This window comes from Gigantopelta aegis, chromosome 6 (genome assembly GCF_016097555.1).
Source record: "Gigantopelta aegis isolate Gae_Host chromosome 6, Gae_host_genome, whole genome shotgun sequence".
Taxonomy (NCBI): Eukaryota; Metazoa; Mollusca; class Gastropoda; order Neomphalida; family Peltospiridae; genus Gigantopelta; species Gigantopelta aegis.
In genome coordinates, this window is record NC_054704.1 from 83127999 (window position 1) to 83151964 (window position 23966).

General features: G+C 38.9%; 1 protein-coding gene across 1 annotated transcript in view; it reads left to right on the top strand.

Annotated features, from left to right (window-relative positions):
* The window catches only part of LOC121374926 (mediator of RNA polymerase II transcription subunit 23-like), a 63631-nt gene that overhangs the window by 15628 nt on the left and 24037 nt on the right, over positions 1-23966 (top strand). Inside the window, exons 10-16 of the mRNA XM_041502067.1 lie at positions 7352-7552; positions 7894-7980; positions 12176-12381; positions 14437-14510; positions 20618-20786; positions 21765-21907; positions 22949-23123. Coding sequence (XP_041358001.1) covers positions 7352-7552; positions 7894-7980; positions 12176-12381; positions 14437-14510; positions 20618-20786; positions 21765-21907; positions 22949-23123 — 1055 coding nt within the window. The remainder of the gene's footprint in view (positions 1-7351; positions 7553-7893; positions 7981-12175; positions 12382-14436; positions 14511-20617; positions 20787-21764; positions 21908-22948; positions 23124-23966) is intronic.

Below are 23966 nucleotides of genomic sequence, written 5' to 3' on the forward strand. Positions count from 1 at the left end.
GGGCGATTGGCATGCTTGATGCTGGCATGTCGACAGAAGATGTTGCAAGGCATGTTGGGAGTTCTAGTCGAGCGATACGAAATCTTCGCGTAAGATTTCGAACGACAGGAAGCACCAACGACTTGCCACGTCGTGGACATCCGTGTGTTACAACGCGTGGTCAAGACCGCTATATCATGAACACGCATTTGCGCAATCAATTCCAAACTGCCACTGCTACTACTGCTAACACACCTGGGCTTCATAATAACCGAATCAGTGGGCAAACTGTTCGTAATCGTCTGCGGGAGAACGGTTTACATGCACGATGTCCTTACGTTGGATGCGTTTTAACGCAACGCCATCGTCTAAATCGTCTTAATTGGGCACGTGTACACACTCGTTGGATACGGCGACACTGGAATACCGTTCTTTTTTCGGATGAATCCAGATTTTCTTTACAACGTGGTGATGGCAGGGTGCGCGTCTACTGTAGGAGAAATGAACGCTATGCTGACTGTTGTGTTCTTGAATAAGATCGTTTCGGGGGTGGGGGTTGTGTCATGGTCTGTGCAGCCATTGCCCATGGTTATCGTTCACCACTAGTCGTCATTGATGGCAATTTAAATGCTCAACGTTACCGCGATGACGTTCTCGCTCATCGCGTCATTCCTCTGTTCCATAACAACGCCAACATCTCGATTTTTCAGCATGATAATGCCACCTCTCATACAGCTAGAGACACTGTAAATTTTCTTAGAACAAATAACATTGATTTCATTGATGACTGGCCCGCTAAAAGTCCTGATCTCAACCCCATCGAGCATGTCTGGGATAGTCTGGACAGACTATTGAGGCATCGTCCCAACCCACCCGCTAACGTCAACGAACTTCGTCAAGCGCTCATTCAAGAATGGAACAATATTCCACAGGCAGAAATCAACACTTTAATCAATTCTATGCGCCTGCGATGCACTGCAGTGGTCAATTCAAGAGGTGGTCATACCCGTTATTAAGTGGGTGGGGTTTTTTTTTTTAACCCCTACCACACTTGGTCAAAATTTCTCCCAGTTTCTGTTAACCTATGGCCATGATTTTTGCACCAAACGATGCATCATGGAACACTCTTTAAACGCATATATAACAATTATTCCCCCGGTTTGTTTTCATCAAGTTATGTTCAAGCAAAGTTAGCGGAAGTTTCTTATTTTGTTCAGTATATATATATATATATATATATATATATATATATATATAAAAAATTACCAAATGTTGAAATCCAATAGCCAATGATTAATAAATCAATGTGCTCTAGTGGTATCGTTAAAAAAAAAACAACTTTAATTTAACTTTCCTTTCTTGGAAATACCAAAGTTGTTAAATGCAGTTATCAGTTTTAGTACCAGTATTTACATAAATTTACTTAATTATAATCCATGAATATTATTATGTTTAATCTTTTAACCATTTTCAAGATTATCCTACCCTGTTTAATCAGCGAATTGGATTGTAAATTGGTATGTTAATTTGTCTTTTGTTTGCTTTCTTGCTTCTTGGCTTCTTTGCTTGCCCGGTTTATTTTGTTTTTCTTTCTTCTACATTGGTAAATTAATCATGTGTCTGATTTATATATATATTAAAGAGATATAGTATTTTATAACTATTTTTGTACAGTTTTAGAAAGTACAAGTTTGGTTATTTTATTGTTCAGAAGATTTTTTGCTGTTTACACTTTTCTTGTGTGATGTTATTATGATTATACAGTTATTGTGGCACTTGCAATTCTGCCCATTTGTTTGTGTGTGTGTGCATCGGAAAGCCTTAAAAAAAATCATCTTATCATTAATGAAATGTCTGTAAACCAGGCCTTCTGGAATACGGTAGTATAACGCCTGTGGCAAAAAAAAATTCATGGTAGGGTTAGTAGAAAGTTTATTCCACTATGCCCCATGGGAAGTAAAAAAAATAACAACAACAGAAAAGGGTTAAAAAAAAAAAAAATCCACAATCCCCAGAAGAAATGTCTCCATTTTTTTTCACCAATCTCATATCAAAATCAAATTATAATCGATATATACCGTCTAAAAATTAATCTACTTACCAGACTGAGTTTAATTTTAGTCATATCTAAGCTGAACAGACAAAAACGATTTCTAAGAAATACTGTATCCATCCAAGTACTTAGTAATTTGCTATTTTAAGAAACACATTGTAGGTGTAATGAATCAGTCTCCAGTCAAGTACACCAAATTAGTTTCCATAGCTGATAATGTTAATTTTTTTTAAGGAAACTGATCTATAAACAATGTATCCCATTTTGTATACAAAAATTGTTATGCTTATATTTTATTTATCTGCAAAAGAAAGAATAGCACTTGGCATTTGAGATAATTAATTAATGCATTGTTGATTAGTTGTAAATACTGTTTTATTAGCAACCCTCAGACTGTAATTACTGTTTGCATTTTGCCATGGTATACTAAATAAAATGTGTTAATTTATTTGAAAGAGTTAATGGTATTTGCACTTGTAAATAAATATAATACAAATTGCATGTTAACTATTATTAATAGTGATTATAAAGTGCTTTGTACTTGTTTGTTTTGTTTGGGGTTTCTTTTTTTTCTTTTTTTACTTTCTAGTATTTTTGGTACAAATTTAAGATACATACAGAAGTAGGACTAGTAGATTTTTAATCATGTCAAGTGGATTTTGAAAATCACTGATCCTATGACTAGTGGATTTTTTTGAAAATTCTAGAAGCCCTTTGTAGACTCAAATTTAAAATGGGATCTGTTATCAGTCTGTGTTTAAACATATTTTTATCTCCCAAATCTTCCTGACCTTCTAGGCCATATTGGTGTCAGAGAAGATACAATGATTGTACACCAAGGTATATGGTCACATTTTGTCACAGATAAATGGATGAAATTGGACACCTGATAGACATTTTTGTTTAGAGGTCATAAGTCAAGATGACCAGCAAAATCTGTATAAAATGTTGTTTTTTAACCGACACATAAAATATTAATAAACGTAATCTTTGATAATTTGATAAACTTTAAAAATCAGGCAGTGTGACAATACAACATTGTTTGTTTGTGTGTGTGTGTGGTGTGTTGAATTTCTTTTTGAATCTTTTTATTGTTTAAAGAATGAATAATAATAATAATGTGGAAATTTGTACTTCTAGTCAGTATAGAACTGTTTAAAATGGATACAACGGTTACTATAAATATATTGATTACCCAGCATATAGAGTTTTAAAAAACTAATAACAATTATTTTTTTAAATGAGATACATCTTCCTCTAGTCATTTTCAGATTAATAGTAGCACTGCAGTGACTACATCTATTCAGTGGTATATCAAAGGCCGTGGTATGTACTATCCTGTCTGTGAGATGGTGCATATAAAAGATCCCTTGCTAATAATTATAAAAATGTAGCGAGTTTCCTTTCTAAGACTCAAAATTACCATGTTTGTCATGCAATAGCCGATGATTAATAAATCATTGTGCTCTAGTGGTGTTGTTAAACAAAAACAAAACTTTTAAACATCTATGTTTAGAGCTTTACATTACATTTCCCTTTTAGCTCCATTTCTCACAAACTATGTTTCTTTATGGGCCCCGTTCCACGAAACAATCTCACCTAAGATCACCTTAAGTGCATAAGGTAGGTATGTACTTAAGGACTTAGGTGATCTTACAGGTAAAATTGCTTCGTGGAATGGGGGCCTGGTCAATGAATAAGTCATACTAGTATTTGCACTTATCAATGTCCATCAATTTTTTTTTTTTAATCTATATTTCTGTATATTAAATTAAATTAAAAAATTTAAATTATAAAAATAATAATTATAAAGATAATAACTACACAATGTATAAAGATTTCTTAAATATAATTTGATTAATTATGAATTGTACAGAATGAAAAAAAAAAAAAAAAAAGTTTGTTTTTGGTGAGATTTGTTCTGGTTTATCACATGGAATAACCACTTTATTTTATCACTGGTCCATCTGGTCATATGTTCAAGCTTTCATATTACCCTTCTTGTTATATGCCGTTTTCCAAAACTCCACAACTTCTTGCCTAAATTATAAATTTTGGCACATCCATTTTGGCTCTTGTGGGGGTTTTATCTTTAAATTATACCTTAAGTACAACTTCTTGTCTAAATTATAAATTTTGGCAGATCCATTTTGTTTGTAGTAATTCCAAATGCATTTTAAGTGAATCATTTAAACATATTTACCTCAGAAACTAGAGCGAATAGGTTTGACATACTTTTAGCACATTGGAGAAAAATAAGCATTTTATGGTGCAAGTTTAATAATTAATTATAGCATATGATTAAGTAAGAAAATAATTTTATTTTTTAGACTTCAGTACTTTTTTCTATAGAAGTGGAAGATGTATCTGGTTCACATAAAACAATGTTTATAAATATAATATATCTCCATGCATGCATATATTTATATTATATATCATATATACACACAGAAATATTATATACCTTGTGTGTGCAGTATAAAATTAACGTGTGTTATGGGTCTTCGTGTAACCCTTTTCTGCATGAGTGTACGTTACAAGAAGATCTTTTTTGTTAATTCTGGTCTCTAGGCAACTGTTGCTGTGGTAAAATTTCAGCATGGCATGCAGTTATTGGTGATTTCAATGATTGCATGATAAATGAGAGTGAAACATAAGGATTGGGGAAAACGTCACTCGGTATTGGTTGTGGGTTGTTTATAGGTCAATTGTTACTTGTTTAACTATGTCCATAACAGATGATTTGTGTTAAGGATTGTATGTAATTTCTCTTTTTTACGTTCATTGAGTGTGATTGATGTTTTGTTTGTTTATACCCTGATGAATGTAAAGGAAATAACGGACAATCCTTATAATTAAATTTGAAACATACAGTAGAATTTCATTGGGTCGAACTCGGAAGGGTCGAACACACCACAGCGCTCGAACCAAAAAGTCAAGTTGCGAGTTACACTTACACAATGTTTACCTGATGGGTCGAACACTTTCTCGAGCATCAACAGGGTTCGAGCCAACGGGATTCTACTGTACTTACTAATAATAACACTAAAAGTTCATATTTTACTTCAAATTTTTTATTTTTTTATTTTTTTTTTATACTTAAACAAAAACACTCAATAAAACAAAGTACAAGATATGATGTTCCTAGTCATTGTTATTTTTTACGTTCATTGAGAAATGAACAAACTCGCATTGCAATGGCTGGACTAGTGGAAGGATGTTAAACCGTAATGAATGTAAAGGAAATTTAATTATTATTATGTGCTTAGTAACCCTGTTGTTTTTAATATTCTATCAGTGAAAGGATAACGACTGGCTTGATTTGATTTATTTTTACCATTTTTGAATAGGGTACTTTCTGTAGATGATGAAATATATTTATGTATTGTGTTGAACATATATTTGGTTGTAAAATATTGTAAAGCTAACATATTTATACATGACCAGTATCTGCAAAACATCCAGATATCGTTTGCTCGGGAAGAAAAACAACTCCCAATCTCCACCCCACCCCCATCATATTATGTCACTATGTATACGTGTATGTGGCCAGCAACATAATTTGATTAGTATATGGATGTATGACATCTATTTGGGAGCATTGATTGCTGTAAATATTACTAGTTCTCTACAAATGCCAAGGCCTGGGTAGGCCTTCTGCCAGAAAATAATTTGAGGGTACGTAATGAAAAAAAAAAAGACCATAGGTGGATCTGAGGTTGAATATTTCTGGAATTTGACCGTGTATTTCATACACTTTGACTCAGTTTGAACAACAGTTCCTTTACTGTCGATCTGTGTATAAATTACACTGTTACACAGTGTACCCTCTGACAGATACCCTGTAGTGGACTATCCTGTTTTGGAAAATGTAAGTAAAAACTCCCTTGATGCTAATCATCAGCAGGAACCCATTTGCCAGAAGCAGAGTTTCTTCTAAACCATTACTGTTTCTTTGAACCATAGTTGTCTGTAAGCAGAAATATAAGTTATATTATAATATAATAATCATCATAATCATCATCATCATCATCATCATCATCATCATCATCATTAATATCACTATCCTTGACATCATCACTTTCATCACAATGGAAGTAAAAGAAAATATTCCTCACAAATTTGGTTTAGGAATTGAATACTGTAAACCGTATTAATATTGCGAAGTGTTTTTTTCGCGAATGTATACCTTAGCGCATGTTCGCGACGTGTAAATTTCACGAACGACCGTTGACAGCTCAAAAACAAAAGTGGATAAAGACAGCTCACTGTAATTGTTATAAAGTTACTGTCTGTAAATCAATATTCTGTTATCCTACATCAAGCAATTGTGCCTGGTACAGAGTCTATAGAGGGGATTAGGCCCTACCCACCTCACCTGTATTAGAATCACAACTCACAGCTTCAGTTGTTAACTGTTAACACCCTTTGGTAGATAAAACAATAAACGATTAGTCGCCATTGATTGAAGTTACATAAAACAATTAACGATTAGTCGCCATCAAGGAGAGCTCGTGTATAGGCTGTGCCTGTTGAGTGAATCTTTTTGTGAATTTTATTCTCAATAAAATATTTCAAAACAAAACAAATTAGTCGCAGTGTATGTTAGCTTGTTCAATAAACATGTTATTTTTGCATGATTTTGACTTTTATTTCTGAAACGAGAGTACTGATATACATGAAATAAATACAAAATGTTTATCAAATGCGCTTGGAAATTTGTTGTTTCAACATGTATCGCTATCTGCAGAAAACGAACGGTGATCCTAAAATTGAAGGCCACATGCTACCGGATCTGAATAAAGCGGGAACAACAAACGAAGCATCGAGACATCGACAATCGAGACATCACTTTAAGCACACTTCAAACTGGAAAATAGTGCGTGCGTATTAATTTCGCGACATACAGTTGGACGCAAACGACGCAAAATTTATACGCACGCATTTTTTTCACGGTTTACAGTATTCTATTCTAAAGGACGGTTTTTACTTTAGTGTTTCACATGTTTTAAAATGACCAGCAAAACACAGCGTTTAGCACTCCCATCTGCTGTTTCCATCTTGGTGTTAAACGTGAGCGGATAGCACTTGCTGTCAACACAGAACATATAAAAAAAAACATTGTGTGATATGCTCTTTTTGCATTCTGGGTGTTTCACACACAGTAGTAGCACCAACATGATTCACGTTGTGTGAAATGCTAAAGTGGATACAGGCCTTCAACATTCCCAATTAGTTGAATGGTAATGCACGCCCTGTGGTGAATATACACGATATCTCATCTCAGTCAGTTAGTGAATTGTTTTATTTTGCTTACAGGCCAAGCAGCGATGTGAAGTTCTGGAGGAACAGCTTGTAGATTTGGTCGTCTTGGCGATGGAGCGGTCTGAAAACGAGTCTGTGAATGATGATACAGGACTTAGTCAGTTGCTATGGCAACACCTGTCTAGTCAGCTGATCTACTTTGTGCTGTTTCAGTTTGCCAGTTTTCCACACATGGTTTTGTCACTCTACGAAAAGGTAAATTTGTACTTTTTCTGCTATATAGTTCATCACTTGTGTTTCTCTAGTTCTGTAAAAAGGTAACTTGTATTTCATGATGTGAGTCCAAAGGGAATAATTGAAATATTTCACAATTTATTCTTAATGAGTAAAACTTATTTGTTGTTTTAATGTATTAGGAAAGCTACATGTACCATTGCCAGATTTTCACCAGAACGTGGTGACCCCACATCACATAACACCATTTAACACATCTCTCCTATTTAACAATGTCCCAGCATAAACTTTTTTTTGTAAAGTTGATTGCATGAATTAAAATTGGGACTTGTTTGTAAATCAAATTTTCTTTTTCATTGCAGTTGAAAGGGAAGAACTTGAAGAAAGGACGAGATCACCTCATGTGGGTTTTACTTCAGTTCATATCTGGCAGCATTCAAAAGAATCCAGTAAGTTTGTTATCTGAAGCTGTTCATCAGTAAAGGGTCATACATAAAGTGCGTACACTAAATACTTGCACCCCTTGCACTCCATATGCAAATGTATTCAGATCTTTGACCCCATCTGAGCCTTAATGTACATATTGTTGATTCATATTCTCTCCAGCCACACAAGTCCAATGGAATGGTAATTGGAAGAGTACCATCTTTCTCAAAGTCAGCTGTACGGTTTTTCTGTTACATTAACTGATGACAGCGGTGGCAATTTCATCAGTTGGCAACACATACCGGTACACTACCTTCCCTTTCCCATCACTAACAAACTCCTCCCAACTTGCAAGAAACACACCTTTGTTTTCTTTCAAACTTTCAAGGCACTCAGGTGACATATATATCATTGGTTAACAAACCTCTAGCTGTGGCATTGGTACAAACATCTTTTTCCAATGCCAGACACAATGCAGGATACGTTCTGTAAAGTACCTCAGTAGACCTCTCAACACTCACCTAACACTAAATATCTGAGCATATTTAAGGGTTGGGATGTTTAACATTTCCTGTATCTCTATCTCAGCTTATTGCTTTGAAAAGCTGATCCACTGAAATAAAAGAATACATTTGACAAGACTCTATTGCAATGTTTAAGATCAGGGACAGCTTGGGCTGCTTGCGAAGCTGCTAAAGCACAACAATGTGCTGCACGGTGAACACCAACTAAATGGCTGTTTATTTTCTGTAGGCATGCAATGTCACCATTATGACGACCTGTCATTACAATGACAGTCATTTCCCATGCTAATCAGTTTATTAAAAAAAAATTCCTTTAGCCTTAAGCTCATCCACTGCACAATTGACAATGTTTTCTGAATTAGCAATTGCTGGGCTAGTTTGTATATTGGACAAAAATTCCATCTTTACAAATGATCTGGGAACATATTGTGTGTACAATAGCAGACGGTTCTTTTTGGCACTATCAGTGCTTTCATCAGTGGATAGAGAATAAAAGTCGGCATTGTTGATGTCTTTTACACATTCATGTAACTCAGTTTCTTCCAAAGCTGACTGAAATTCACTCATGCTTTTGTGGCTTGTATAATTAACACTTATACCCCTTTTTTTGCAATTTACAGGTTTATTGGGTTTCTCCTTTAAGGCTTATGATTCCTTCAAAGCTGCTATGGCAGTTTTGTTGTTTTTGTTCAAGGTGTTAATCATTATTTGGAGCATTAGGGCTGTCTCTTTCATTTTCAACATAAGCACGTCTTCTAAGTGTTCCTGACCTGAAAAAAAAACAAAAAAACTTTTTTAATGTTATATACTACTCAAAAGAATTTAAGGGTCAGACGATATTTTCGACATTATTTTCTGAATGTCAATTATATTAGCTAGACCATAATGTCACGCATGGTATTGTTCCATTTTGACGAAAGTGGGTCTAAGCAACCCATAAATGAATTAAAATCCACTGTCATTGACACTGTCGACTAGTTCTAATGGCGAAAACATGCTTACATTTGCACGTAAATTAGGGTGAAAGCGAAAGGTCTGCTAAGTGCCCATAACTTGCTTTTTCACAAAGCGCTTCATTTGCACGTTTTGCATGTGTATTCCATGTTCCCAATGCTGAATTTCCGTATAATTGGAGCTTGCATTCGTGTACGGTGCACACTCCAAATTCGACAATGGTACGACGTCAACTGACTATCGAAGATCGAGGAAGGGCTATTGCTTGGCTTCAGGATGGCAATACGCAAAGAAATGTTGCTCTGAGACTTGGTGTCAGTCAGAGTGTCGTTGGCCGACTGTGGCAACGGTACCAAGCAACGAATTCTGTTCGAAATCGTCCACGTTCGGGAAGATCCCAAAGCACTACAAATAGAGAGGACCGCTACATCACCAATATGGCTCTACGTCAACGCACAACCACTGCACGCCGATTACGTGACAATCTGCGGACTGCGACTGGAACTCGAGTGTCTGATCAAACCATACGCAATCGTCTGAGAGCCAATAATCTACGCTGCCGTCGCCAGGCTGTTCAACCACCACTCCTACCACGTCACAGAACGGCCAGACGTCACTGGTGCACACTTCATCTGCGGTGGCAACGTGTTCAGTGGGGTCGAGTGATGTTCACTGATGAGTCCAGGTTTAGTCTCCAGTTCAATGACGGTCGGGTTCATGTCTACAGACGTCCTGGGGAGCGCTTCGCTGACGTTAACGTTAGACAACGTCACCGGTTCGGTGGTGGCAGCGCCATGGTGTGGGGCGGCATCTCTATCCACGACAGGACCCCCCTCTATGTGGTGGATAGCAATCTGAATGGAATCCGCTATCTGAATGAGATTATCCAGCCGTTGGTTCTCCCAGGCCTTCAGCAGATTGGCGGCGGGGCAGTTCTGCAGGATGACAATGCCAGACCCCACCGTGCCAGGGTGGTAACGGACTTTCTCAGACAACAAGGTATCGCCAGGATGGATTGGCCAGCATATTCGCCTGACTTGGCCCCAATAGAGCACGCCTGGGACGAATTAGGCAGGAGAGTTCGTGATAACCATGCCCCTCCGGCCAACCTTCATGATCTGGGTCAACTTCTTATGGCAGAGTGGCAGGCCATTCCCTAAGAGTTCTTCAGACGTCTGATCAACAGCATGAGGCAACGATGTGTCGAGTGTATTCGCACCAGGGGTGGATTCACACATTATTAAACGAATGTTCTAATGTGTAAAATCCATGTTTGACAACCTTCAACTTTGACAGCATGTCATGTGACTTTCTTGTATACAGTGACGTTTATTTGTGTTTTTTTGTAAATATGGAACAATAAATTAAATTTTTGGTGTAGTTTACATCATCAATCTAATACACTCTGAAACTTATTTGGTTATAAATTTTTGACCCTTAAATTCTTTTGAGTAGTATATTATTTTAATAGTTTTTATTCATTAATTTATATGTATTAATTTTATAGCTTAAGGATAAAATAACAAAAATTGTAAACCCTAAAATGTAATAGGTATTGTTCATTTTATTTCTAAACAACAACATAAGCTCTGCTATATTTTTTCTTCATATCTGTGAATGAATGAACCAGTTGACAATGTCAATCATATGTAAGGAGACGGCTCTTGTCTATTCACATAGCTGACCAATCAAGTAGCTGCAAAAATAAAATTAACATAAAAAATACTTATGTCTGGCGGTCATGGTTTGTTGTTTTTGCTGGTGTTTTGTGTCTTCAGGTTTATGCATTCTTTTTTGTTGCTTTTTTTGTTACAAACAATGCCATAATCCCTTTTCATTCTGTTGGTACCAGCTGAAATCTGTTTTGTTGTATATCTTGTTAAATGGTTTGTTGGTTTTGCTGGAGTTTTGTGTCTTCGGAATTATTCATTCTTTTTTGTTGCTTTTTTTTTACAATAAATGCCATAATCCCTTTTCATCCTGTTGGTACCATCCTAAATCTGAAATCTTGTTAAATGTTTTTAGCATTTCTCTCTCCAAAGAATCTATTGCCTTTCGCTTTTTACTGGAAATTTCTATTACTTAATCAGAAGAGTTTGACACACCTAACCAGCTTGTCAAAAAGCATGTTTGTGACAAGTAATCATTGTAGCAATTCACTTGCATTTTTATGTTAAATCACATGAAGCCCCTTTTTGCAGACACTGAGTATGAGTTACTACAGTACTGTTTATTCTTTAAAAAAAAACCCACAGCTATATTGGCGATATGATATTAAATACCAAATCACATATTTATTTGATTACATGTACTTTTTTTTTTTTTTTGCTTAATAATAGCTTTTATTTTAATGAATAATACTTTTATTAAACCTTAATTGCTTAAATGCATATGTCGCCTTCTCCAAATTTCTGGTCACTCACCTACAAATGCATGTTGCATAGCATGTGACCTCTGTTTTTGCAAGACAAAGTCTGCAAGATCAAGGCGAAGTTTTGGCTCACTTTGCCTTGTCGTTTGAGCCCTGCATACTCCAAATTTGGTTCCTAATATGGATTTCATTGTTAATGGGGTTTTGTTTTTTGTTTCCTAAAGACATCCTTAAAATCTAGTTGTCAGTCAGTCAGCTTTTTGTTTAATTTATTAATGTATTTAAAAAAAAAAAGGAAGAACAAAAAAGCAGAGGGAAATAAGACTTAAATTTAAAAATGTATCAGTCATGTCTATCTCTAATTCCCAGCTAGCAGACTTTCTGCCTGTGATGAAGCTGTACGACTTGCTGTACTCGAGCGATGAAATCATCCCCATGCCGGACGTCTCCAAGGCCGACTCCACCCATACCATGGCCAGCACGTGCATCTGGATTCACCTCAACAAGAAAGCCGAGCAGAGCGATAAACAGAAACTTCAAAGACCCATTCCATTTGGTCTGAAATCTCACTTAGAGTATGTTGTAAACCGGTATATTATTGATTGGTGCCAATTCCATTTGGTCTGAGGTCTCACTTAGAGTATGTTGTCAACCAGTAGATTATTGATTGGTCCGAGGTCTCACTTAGAGTACGTTGTCAACCAGTAGTTTATTGATTGGTCCGAAGTCTCACTTAGAGTACGTTGTAAACCAGTAGACTGTTGATTGGTGCCAATTCCATTTGGTCTGAGGTCTCACTTAGAGTATGTTGTCAACCAGTAGATTATTGATTGGTCCGAGGTCTCACTTAGAGTACGTTGTCAACCAGTAGTTTATTGATTGGTCCGAAGTCTCACTTAGAGTACGTTGTAAACCAGTAGACTTATTGATTGGTGCCAATTCCATTTGGTCTGAGGTCTCACTTAGAGTATGTTGTCAACCAGTAGATTATTGATTGGTCCGAGGTCTCACTTAGAGTACGTTGTCAACCAGTAGATTATTGATTGGTCTGAGGTCTCACTTAGAGTACGTTCTCACTTAGAGTTTATGTTGTGCCAGTAGATTTGGGTCTGAGGTCTCACTTAGAGTACGTTGTCAACCAGTAGTTTATTGATTGGTCCGAAGTCTCACTTAGAGTACGTTGTCAACCAGTAGTTTATTGATTGGTGCCAATTCCATTTGGTCTGAGGTCTCACTTAGAGTATGTTGTCAACCAGTAGATTATTGATTGGTCCGAGGTCTCACTTAGAGTACGTTGTCAACCAGTAGTTTATTGATTGGTCCGAAGTCTCACTTAGAGTACGTTGTAAACCAGTAGACTGTTGATTGGTGCCAATTCCATTTGGTCTGAGGTCTCACTTAGAGTATGTTGTCAACCAGTAGATTATTGATTGGTCCGAGGTCTCACTTAGAGTACATTGTAAACCAGTAGACTATTGATTGGTCCATAGCTGTCGGAAATGGAGGTGGTCAGGTGACACTGCTCCCACAACTCTAGAAATTATGCTTTCCAAACTTAGAGTACGTTTTCAACCAGTAGATTATTCATTGGTGCCAAATTGAACAGACCATTGCTGTCGGAAGTGGAGGTGGTCAGGGGACACTGCCCCTGCCCATTCTCAAATTATGCTCTCCAGACTTTAAAAAAAAAAGTAGGAACATGAAAAATGTTAAAGATTGTTATGTTTAATGATACCATTAGAGCACATTGATTTATTAATCAGTTGAAGGAAGGAAATGTTTTATTTAACGATGCACTCAACACATTTTATTTACGGTTATATGGCATCGGACATATGGTTAAGGACCACACAGATATTGAGAGAGGAAACCCACTGTCGCCCTTCATCGGCTACTCTTTTTCGATTAGCAGCAAGGGATCTTTTATATGTACCAACTCATAGACAGGATAGCACATACCTCAGCCTTTTGTATACCAGTTGTGGTGCACTGGCTGGGACGAGAAATAGCCCAATGGGCCCACTGACGAGGATCAATCCTAGACTGACCGCACATCAAGCGAATGCTTTACCACTGGGCTATGTCCCGCCCTTTACTAATCAATGGTTATTGGATGTCAAATATTTGATCATTCTGACATAATCTTAGAGGAAATCTGTTACATTTTCCTACTGGTAACAAAAGATCTTTTATATGCACTTTCTCCAAGACAGGACAGCACATACCACAGCTTTTGACATGTGGTACTGGTTGGGATAGAGAAAACCCTAATCAGAGAATGGGTCTCCCAAGAGGCTTCATATGACCTAAACCCCTCAGGCAAGCACTCTACTAACAGCTAAATTCCACCCCAGTGCGTGAAAAATCACACTTCTCAAAAATGTTAAAGAGAGGCAAAATAATAGAAGTTAGAGGGGAAGTGTGATTTGTTCAAAAGAAAAGGTGCAATATCCCTTACCCCTTGACTTAAAATTTAGAGTAATGCAGAATTGTGATTGTGCTTGGGCCCCTCAAAAACTAAATTCTGATAATCATTAAAAAAGGAAGAAATGTTTTATTTAATGATATATTCAAGTCATTAAAACAACAATTTTGATCATTAATGAATATTTTTGAACTTGTGTTTTCAGGTTTCTGAAGAAAACGATGAACACTAAAAATCTCAGTCTGAATGACTTCACCATAGCTCTGCTCTGTAATGCATGTAAGTACTTAGTCTGAATGACTTCACCATAGCTCTGCTCTGTAATGCATGTAAGTACTCAGTCTGAATGACTTCGCCATAGCTCTTCTCTGTAATGCTTGTAAGTACTCAGTCTGAATGACTTCACCATAGCTCTTCTCTGTAATGCTTGTAAGTACTCAGTCTGAATGACTTCACTGAAGCTCTTCTCTGTAATGCTTGTAAGTAGTCAGTCTGAATGACTTCACCATAGCTCTGCTGTGTAATGCTTGTAAGTAGTCAGTCTGAATGACTTTGCCATAGCTCTTCTCTGTAATGCTTGTAAGTAGTCAGTCTGAATGACTTCACCATAGCTCTGCTATGTAATGCTTGTACCCAGTGTGAATGACTTCACCAAAGCTCTACCCTTGTCATTGTTATTTTCATGATTCAAACCAAACAATACCATGAATCAGACCTCGCCATTAAGGGGTGCTATCATAGAAAAAATGAATGCTCCAAAAGCTGTTGTGTGTTTAAACATGATCATTTTGGAGAATGTTCCATTATGCTGAAAATATCTACTGACCCTTAATTGTGTTGAGTATTGTTCAAGGTACACACAACAAAGTTTGTTTTGTTTAACAACATCACCAGAGCACTTTGATTTATTAATCATCAGCCACTGGATGTCAAACATTTAGTAATTTGACATATAGTCTGAGAAAGGAAACCCGCTACATTTTTCCATTAGTAGCAAGGGATCTTTTATATGCACCATCCCACAAACAGGATAGCACATACCACGGCTTTTGATATTCCAGTCATGGTGCACTGGCTGAAACAAGAAATAGCCCAATGGGCCCACCGACAGGGTCAAGGTACACAGTCAAATATCCTCTCTAACTGACTAATTGGTGGCTCACCCCCAACCCCCCAGTCCTGGTGCTGGCAAGTTGCACTTGTACTACTGCCCACTCTACCCCCAACTCCAAGTCCTGGCAATTCATATTTACACTACTCTCCACCCCACCATCGCCCTGTCCTGGCACTGGCAAGTCTTATTTATATACTACTGCCCACCTCCACCTACTCCATTCTTGGCACTGGCAAGTCTTATTTATATACTACTGCCCACTTCCACCTACTCCACTCTTGGCACTGGCAAGTCTTATTTATATGCTACTGCCCACCTCCACCTACTCCACCCTTGACTCTTGGCACTAGCAAGTCTTATTTATATGCTACTGCCCACCTCCACCTACTCCACTCTTGGCACGGGCAAGTCTTATTTATATACTACTGCCCACCTCCACCTACTCCATTCTTGGCACTGGCAAGTCTTATTTATATGCTACTGCCCACCTCCACCTACTCCAGTCTTGGCACTGGCAAGTCTTATTTATATGCTACTGCCCACCTCCACCTACTCCACTCTTGGCACTGGCAAGTCTTATTTATATGCTACTGCCCACCTCCACCTACTCCACTCTTGACTCTTGGCACTGGCAAGTCTTATTTATATGCTACTGCCCACCTCCACCTACTCCATTCTTGGCACTGGCAAGTCTTATTTATATACTACTGCCCACCTCCACCTACTCCACTCTTGACTCTTGGCACTGGCAAGTCTTATTTATATACTACTGCCCACCTCCATCTACTCCACTCTTGGCACTGGCAAGTCTTATTTATATACTACTGCCCACCTCCACCTACTCCACTCTTGACTCTTGGCACTGGCAAGTCTTATTTATATGCTACTGCCCACCTCCACCTACTCCACTCTTGGCACTGGCAAGTCTTATTTATATACTACTGCCCACCTCCATCTACTCCACTCTTGGCACTGGCAAGTCTTATTTATATACTACTGCCCACCTCCACCTACTCCACTTTTGACTCTTGGCACTGGCAAGTCTTATTTATATGCTACTGCCCACCTCCACCTACTCCACTCTTGGCACTGGCAAGTCTTATTTATATACTACTGCCCACCTCCACCTACACCACTCTTGGCACTGGCAAGTCTTATTTATATGCTACTGCCCACCTCCACCTACTCCACTCTTGGCACTGGCAAGTCTTATTTATATGCTACTGCCCACCTCCACCTACTCCACTCTTGGCACTGGCAAGTCTTATTTATATACTACTGCCCACCTCCACCTACTCCACTCTTGACTCTTGGCACTGGCAAGTCTTATTTATATGCTACTGCCCACCTCCACCTACTCCACTCTTGGCACTGGCAAGTCTTTTTTATATACTACTGCCCACCTCCACCTACTCTACTCTTGGCACTGGCAAGTCTTATTTATATGCTACTGCCCACCTCCACCTACTTCACTCTTGGCACTGGCAAGTCTTATTTATATACTACTGCCCACCTCCACCTACTCCACCCTTGACTCTTGGCACTGGCAAGTCTTATTTATATACTACTGCCCACCTCCACCTACTCCACCCTTGACTCTTGGCACTGGCAAGTCTTATTTATATACTACTGCCCACCTCCACCTACTCCACCCTTGACTCTTGGCACTGGCAAGTCTTATTTATATACTACTGCCCACCTCCACCTACTCCACTCTTGGCACTGGCAAGTCTTATTTATATACTACTGCCCACCTCCACCTACTCCACTCTTGACTCTTGGCACTGGCAAGTCTTATTTATATGCTACTGCCCACCTCCACCTACTCCACTCTTGGCACTGGCAAGTCTTTTTTATATACTACTGCCCACCTCCACCTACTCTACTCTTGGCACTGGCAAGTCTTATTTATATGCTACTGCCCACCTCCACCTACTCCACTCTTGGCACTGGCAAGTCTTATTTATATACTACTGCCCACCTCCACCTACTCCACCCTTGACTCTTGGCACTGGCAAGTCTTATTTATATACTACTGCCCACTTCCACCTACTCCACTCTTGGCACTGGCAAGTCTTATTTATATGCTACTGCCCACCTCCACCTACTCCACCCTTGACTCTTGGCACTAGCAAGTCTTATTTATATGCTACTGCCCACCTCCACCTACTCCATTCTTGGCACTGGCAAGTCTTATTTATATACTACTGCCCACCTCCACCTACTCCACTCTTGACTCTTGGCACTGGCAAGTCTTATTTATATACTACTGCCCACCTCCATCTACTCCACTCTTGGCACTGGCAAGTCTTATTTATATACTACTGCCCACCTCCACCTACTCCACTCTTGACTCTTGGCACTGGCAAGTCTTATTTATATGCTACTGCCCACCTCCACCTACTCCACTCTTGGCACTGGCAAGTCTTATTTATATACTACTGCCCACCTCCATCTACTCCACTCTTGGCACTGGCAAGTCTTATTTATATACTACTGCCCACCTCCACCTACTCCACTCTTGACTCTTGGCACTGGCAAGTCTTATTTATATGCTACTGCCCACCTCCACCTACTCCACTCTTGGCACTGGCAAGTCTTATTTATATACTACTGCCCACCTCCACCTACACCACTCTTGGCACTGGCAAGTCTTATTTATATGCTACTGCCCACCTCCACCTACTCCACTCTTGGCACTGGCAAGTCTTATTTATATGCTACTGCCCACCTCCACCTACTCCACTCTTGGCACTGGCAAGTCTTATTTATATACTACTGCCCACCTCCACCTACTCCACTCTTGACTCTTGGCACTGGCAAGTCTTATTTATATGCTACTGCCCACCTCCACCTACTCCACTCTTGGCACTGGCAAGTCTTTTTTATATACTACTGCCCACCTCCACCTACTCTACTCTTGGCACTGGCAAGTCTTATTTATATGCTACTGCCCACCTCCACCTACTTCACTCTTGGCACTGGCAAGTCTTATTTATATACTACTGCCCACCTCCACCTACTCCACCCTTGACTCTTGGCACTGGCAAGTCTTATTTATATACTACTGCCCACCTCCACCTACTCCACCCTTGACTCTTGGCACTGGCAAGTCTTATTTATATACTACTGCCCACCTCCACCTACTCCACCCTTGACTCTTGGCACTGGCAAGTCTTATTTATATACTACTGCCCACCTCCACCTACTCCACTCTTGGCACTGGCAAGTCTTATTTATATACTACTGCCCACCTCCACCTACTCCACTCTTGACTCTTGGCACTGGCAAGTCTTATTTATATGCTACTGCCCACCTCCACCTACTCCACTCTTGGCACTGGCAAGTCTTTTTTATATACTACTGCCCACCTCCACCTACTCTACTCTTGGCACTGGCAAGTCTTATTTATATGCTACTGCCCACCTCCACCTACTCCACTCTTGGCACTGGCAAGTCTTATTTATATACTACTGCCCACCTCCACCTACTCCACCCTTGACTCTTGGCACTGGCAAGTCTTATTATATACTACTGCCCACCTCCACCTACTCCACCCTTGACTCTTGGCACTGGCAAGTCTTATTTATATACTACTGCCCACCTCCACCTACTCCACCCTTGACTCTTGGCACTGGCAAGTCTTATTTATATACTACTGCCCACCTCCACCTACTCCACCCTTGACTCTTGGCACTGGCAAGTCTTATTTATATACTACTGCCCACCTCCACCTACTCCACCCTTGACTCTTGGCACTGGCAAGTCTTATTTATATGCTACTGCCCACCTCCACCTACTCCACCCTTGACTCTTGGCACTGGCAAGTCTTATTTATATGCTACTGCCCACCTCCACCTACTCCACCCTTGACTCTTGGCACTGGCAAGTCTTATTTATACTGCCCCCCTCCATATGCTACTGCCCACCTCCACCTACTCCACCCTTGACTCTTGGCACTGGCAAGTCTTATTTATATGCTACTGCCCACCTCCACCTACTCCACCCTTGACTCTTGGCACTGGCAAGTCTTATTTATATGCTACTGCCCACCTCCACCTACTCCACCCTTGACTCTTGGCACTGGCAAGTCTTATTTATATGCTACTGCCCACCTCCACCTACTCCACCCTTGACTCTTGGCACTGGCAAGTCTTATTTATATGCTACTGCCCACCTCCACCTACTCCACCCTTGACTCTTGGCACTGGCAAGTCTTATTTATATGCTACTGCCCACCTCCACCTACTCCACCCTTGACTCTTGGCACTGGCAAGTCTTATTTATATACTACTGCCCACCTCCACCTACTCCACCCTTGACTCTTGGCACTGGCAAGTCTTATTTATATGCTACTGCCCACCTCCACCTACTCCACCCTTGACTCTTGGCACTGGCAAGTCTTATTTATATGCTACTGCCCACCTCCACCTACTCCACCCTTGACTCTTGGCACTGGCAAGTCTTATTTATATGCTACTGCCCACCTCCACCTACTCCACCCTTGACTCTTGGCACTGGCAAGTCTTATTTATATGCTACTGCCCACCTCCACCTACTCCACCCTTGACTCTTGGCACTGGCAAGTCTTATTTATATACTACTGCCCACCTCCACCTACTCCACCCTTGACTCTTGGCACTGGCAAGTCTTATTTATATGCTACTGCCCACCTCCACCTACTCCACCCTTGACTCTTGGCACTGGCAAGTCTTATTTATATGCTACTGCCCACCTCCACCTACTCCACCCTTGACTCTTGGCACTGGCAAGTCTTATTTATATGCTACTGCCCACCTCCACCTACTCCACCCTTGACTCTTGGCACTGGCAAGTCTTATTTATATACTACTGCCCACCTCCACCTACTCCACCCTTGACTCTTGGCACTGGCAAGTCTTATTTATATACTACTGCCCACCTCCACCTACTCCACCCTTGACTCTTGGCACTGGCAAGTCTTATTATATACTACTGCCCACCTCCACCTACTCCACCCTTGACTCTTGGCACTGGCAAGTCTTATTTATATACTACTGCCCACCTCCACCTACTCCACCCTTGACTCTTGGCACTGGCAAGTCTTATTTATATGCTACTGCCCACCTCCACCTACTCCACCCTTGACTCTTGGCACTGGCAAGTTGTACTTGCATTACAAATTATTACTCCTTAGTTGATGAGAATGAACTTTGTGTTCAGAAGATCCAAAGTGTTTTCATGTTGATTATTTAGTTAAGTATTAACTATATGCTATATAATTGTTTTGTAGACAGTACCAACACAGACTTCTTTGGCTTGCCAATGGGGATCCTCATTGAAAGTGTCTATGGAAACACCAAAAGCACAACCATGTTGCCAGGCAACATTGTGGCATCGGCTCCAACAGTGCCACTTCCCATGAGCCTATTGGACTCTTTGACAGTTCATGCAAAAATGAGGTAAAAACGTGTTTTATGGTGTATTTTGGAGACAGATTGTTATTCTTCCAGTTTGCAATTTTTAATGAACAGGATTTAAAATTTTATGTTTTCACTAAAGCAACCAACTTGCTGAAATCTTTTTCAATGTTTTCTAAGATGCATTTCAATCACTGGGCCCATTGAGATATTTCTCATTCCAGTCAGTACTCCACAACTAAATATGTTCTATCTTCTATATTCTACACAACTATCCTGTCTGTGAAATGGTGCTTTTTTAAAAATCTCTTGCTGTTAATTGAAAAGAGTAGCCCATGGTATGACAACAGTATGTTTCCTCTCTCATTATCTGTATGGTCCTTAACAATATAGCCATAAATATAATGTGTTGTGCATGTCATTAAATTTTAAAAAATTGCTTCCTTTCTAAAAGTAAAAAAATAAATAAAATAGCATCTGTTTGTTTCACAACTTATTGCTAAATAAACGTTGTGCTGTTTTCATTAAATAAACTGTGGCATGTGCTATCCTGTCTGTGTGAAAGTGCATTAAAAGATCCTTTGTTGCTATTGGGAAATGTAGCAGTTTTCTCTAAGACTATGTGTCAGAATTACCAAATGTTTGACATCCATTAGCCATCTGGGGCCCATTTCACTAAACATCGTAAGTTCATGTCTGCTACTAGCAGTTATACTGGTCGTGCATTTACACGTGTTTGGCATCAATTTCACACAAAAAATTACATCATTACGGAAGCTGGAGTATTTTAAGGACAAAAGAAAATGAAATGTGTGTTCTTCTAACTATATTTGTTGAAGTATAATAGTAATAATAATTGTGGTTTAGTCGTAGATTTACATTTCTGCAAAACTAGACTTACGATGTTTTGTGAAACTGGGCCCTGATGTGCTCTAATGGTTTCATTCATCAAAAACAAACTATAACTTTAGCTAACATACATGTGTATTTACAAAATCCTTATTTTCTTCTTTTTTCTAGTCTCATCCACAGTATTGTGACTCGAGTGATCCGCCTTGCCAAGGCCAAACAGAACATGTCTCTGGCTCCAGCCTTGGTGGAGACGTATAGTCGGCTGCTGGTCTACATGGAAATAGAATCTCTTGGAATCAAGGGCTTCATTAGTAAGTTGGTGGATTGAAACATATTTTATTGCTTTTTAAAGAACAAATAATTAAATTTCTGTTACATTCATTACAACATAACGTCATCCAATTGGTCCAGACGTAGCAACGGGAGTTTGTTCATTTTTCGATGAATGTAAAAATTAGGTCGTCAGGGAACGTCATATGTGATGATGTCATTTTATATGGGCAAGTTGTCTTAATGAGCGTTATTGTTTATGGATAAAAAATAATTCAAAATAAAGTATGACGTTTTAGTGTTATTATTAGCATGTATCATTCAAATTTAATTATAAGTATTGTCTGTTATTTCTTTTACGTTCATCTGGGTATGAACAAAAAAAATTATCCGCAAACTTATGTGAGAACGGCTTCGCCGATTCACACAGTTTGCGGATGATTTTTTTTTTTTCATACCCCGATGAACGTAAAAGAAACAACAGACAATACTTAAATGGATTAGGCACAAGTTACACAACTTACTAGGCTTTCTCCAAAATACGTACATACATATTACGACAGTAATATATTTTTGAAAGTTGGTGGATGCTGTTACTTATTTTGTGGCATTGATATCAATTACTGGGAGGGCAGATTCACACAATTGGAATATATTAACAACTGCAGAATTAAGTCAGGCCAGTGAATGTTTTCAAGACTTTCCCCAAGTGTTTTATTTCTGCACATCTGCCCTTCATGTCTTAACAAGACCTTTTTGATATTTTTGATATTCCCACCAAAAAACCCTAATCAGCTTAACAGTGTTTTGTTCGGTTAGGTTCGGGTTTTTTTTTTTTGGGGGGGGGGGTATAATTCTTTTGACACATTTTAACAATATCAATATTATGCCAAAACACACAATTAAAAAATATATTGTGTCACTCATAAATTGGTAAATTTTTTGTGAATAATATATTTTTTGTTCATTGTTTATTGCATCTCTGTTAAACAAACATGTTATCTGAAGTTCTGGTAAGTCAGTTTTTGTTTCCAACCATTGTCGTATCAAACTGTCGTAGAACCTTACTTAACTGTTTGCAGGTCAGCTCCTTCCGACCGTGTTCAACAGCCACGCGCTGGGCATCCTGCACACCCTGCTGGAGATGTTCAGCTACCGACTCCACCACACTCAGATCCACTACAGAGTCCAGCTCCTCGGCCATCTGCACACACTGGCCTCCATTCAGCAGACCAACCAGAACCAGCTACACCTGTGGTAGGTGTCCCCTATTAAAGCATTAACAATTGTTTCCAGGAACCCAATCCTAACTAAAAAAACCTTTGGTAGGTGTTCTCTGTCATAAGGGGACAATATTTCAAAATCTTAAGTCACTGAAAGTTTGTTCATATGATTTATACCTGGGTAACTGATTGTTAGGTTATGTGAATATTTCTGTGAAAAATACCTGGGAATTTTTAGTTACAATATGGTTTTATTTGTGAGGAATTGATAGCTATTGTGGCACATAATTTGATTGTGAATATGAACATTTTTTAAATAACGGAAATGACATAATATTGGGATGTAAATCACTATATGGTAGTACTAAACCAAATAACTTCCAGCTGGGTCAAAGTTCGAGGTGCACCCAACGTTTGATAGAGAAGTGAACACCACAAGTCCTGTGATTGGTGATAAATGTGAGTGTGTTGATTGTAAAAAAAAATACTTTTAATCTGGGCAAAAAATGTATGCAATTTTATTTCATCTAGTACCACTGTGTCAAGTAGTCTTGTGCTTGACATGAATAGGGTACCTGTAAAAAAAAAAGTAATCGAATTTTGTGTGGAACTAGGGTTGTCATAAACACTACCCATTATCTCAGAAATGAGCAGCTTGACCCCCAATTTTTTCTCATTCAATTTAAGGGTGAGGGGTGGTAGTGTTTATATCCATGGCGTTTATGTCGATTGATACACTGCAGGTAGGAGTTTTAGCTACATATGTTGCTATTGTCATCTATGGGATTTAATTTGGTAGTGTGTATCCACAAATGGTATATCCACATGTAATTCTTCTGAATCTCAATGTGTGCTAATTCATTTTTTTTTTTTTAAA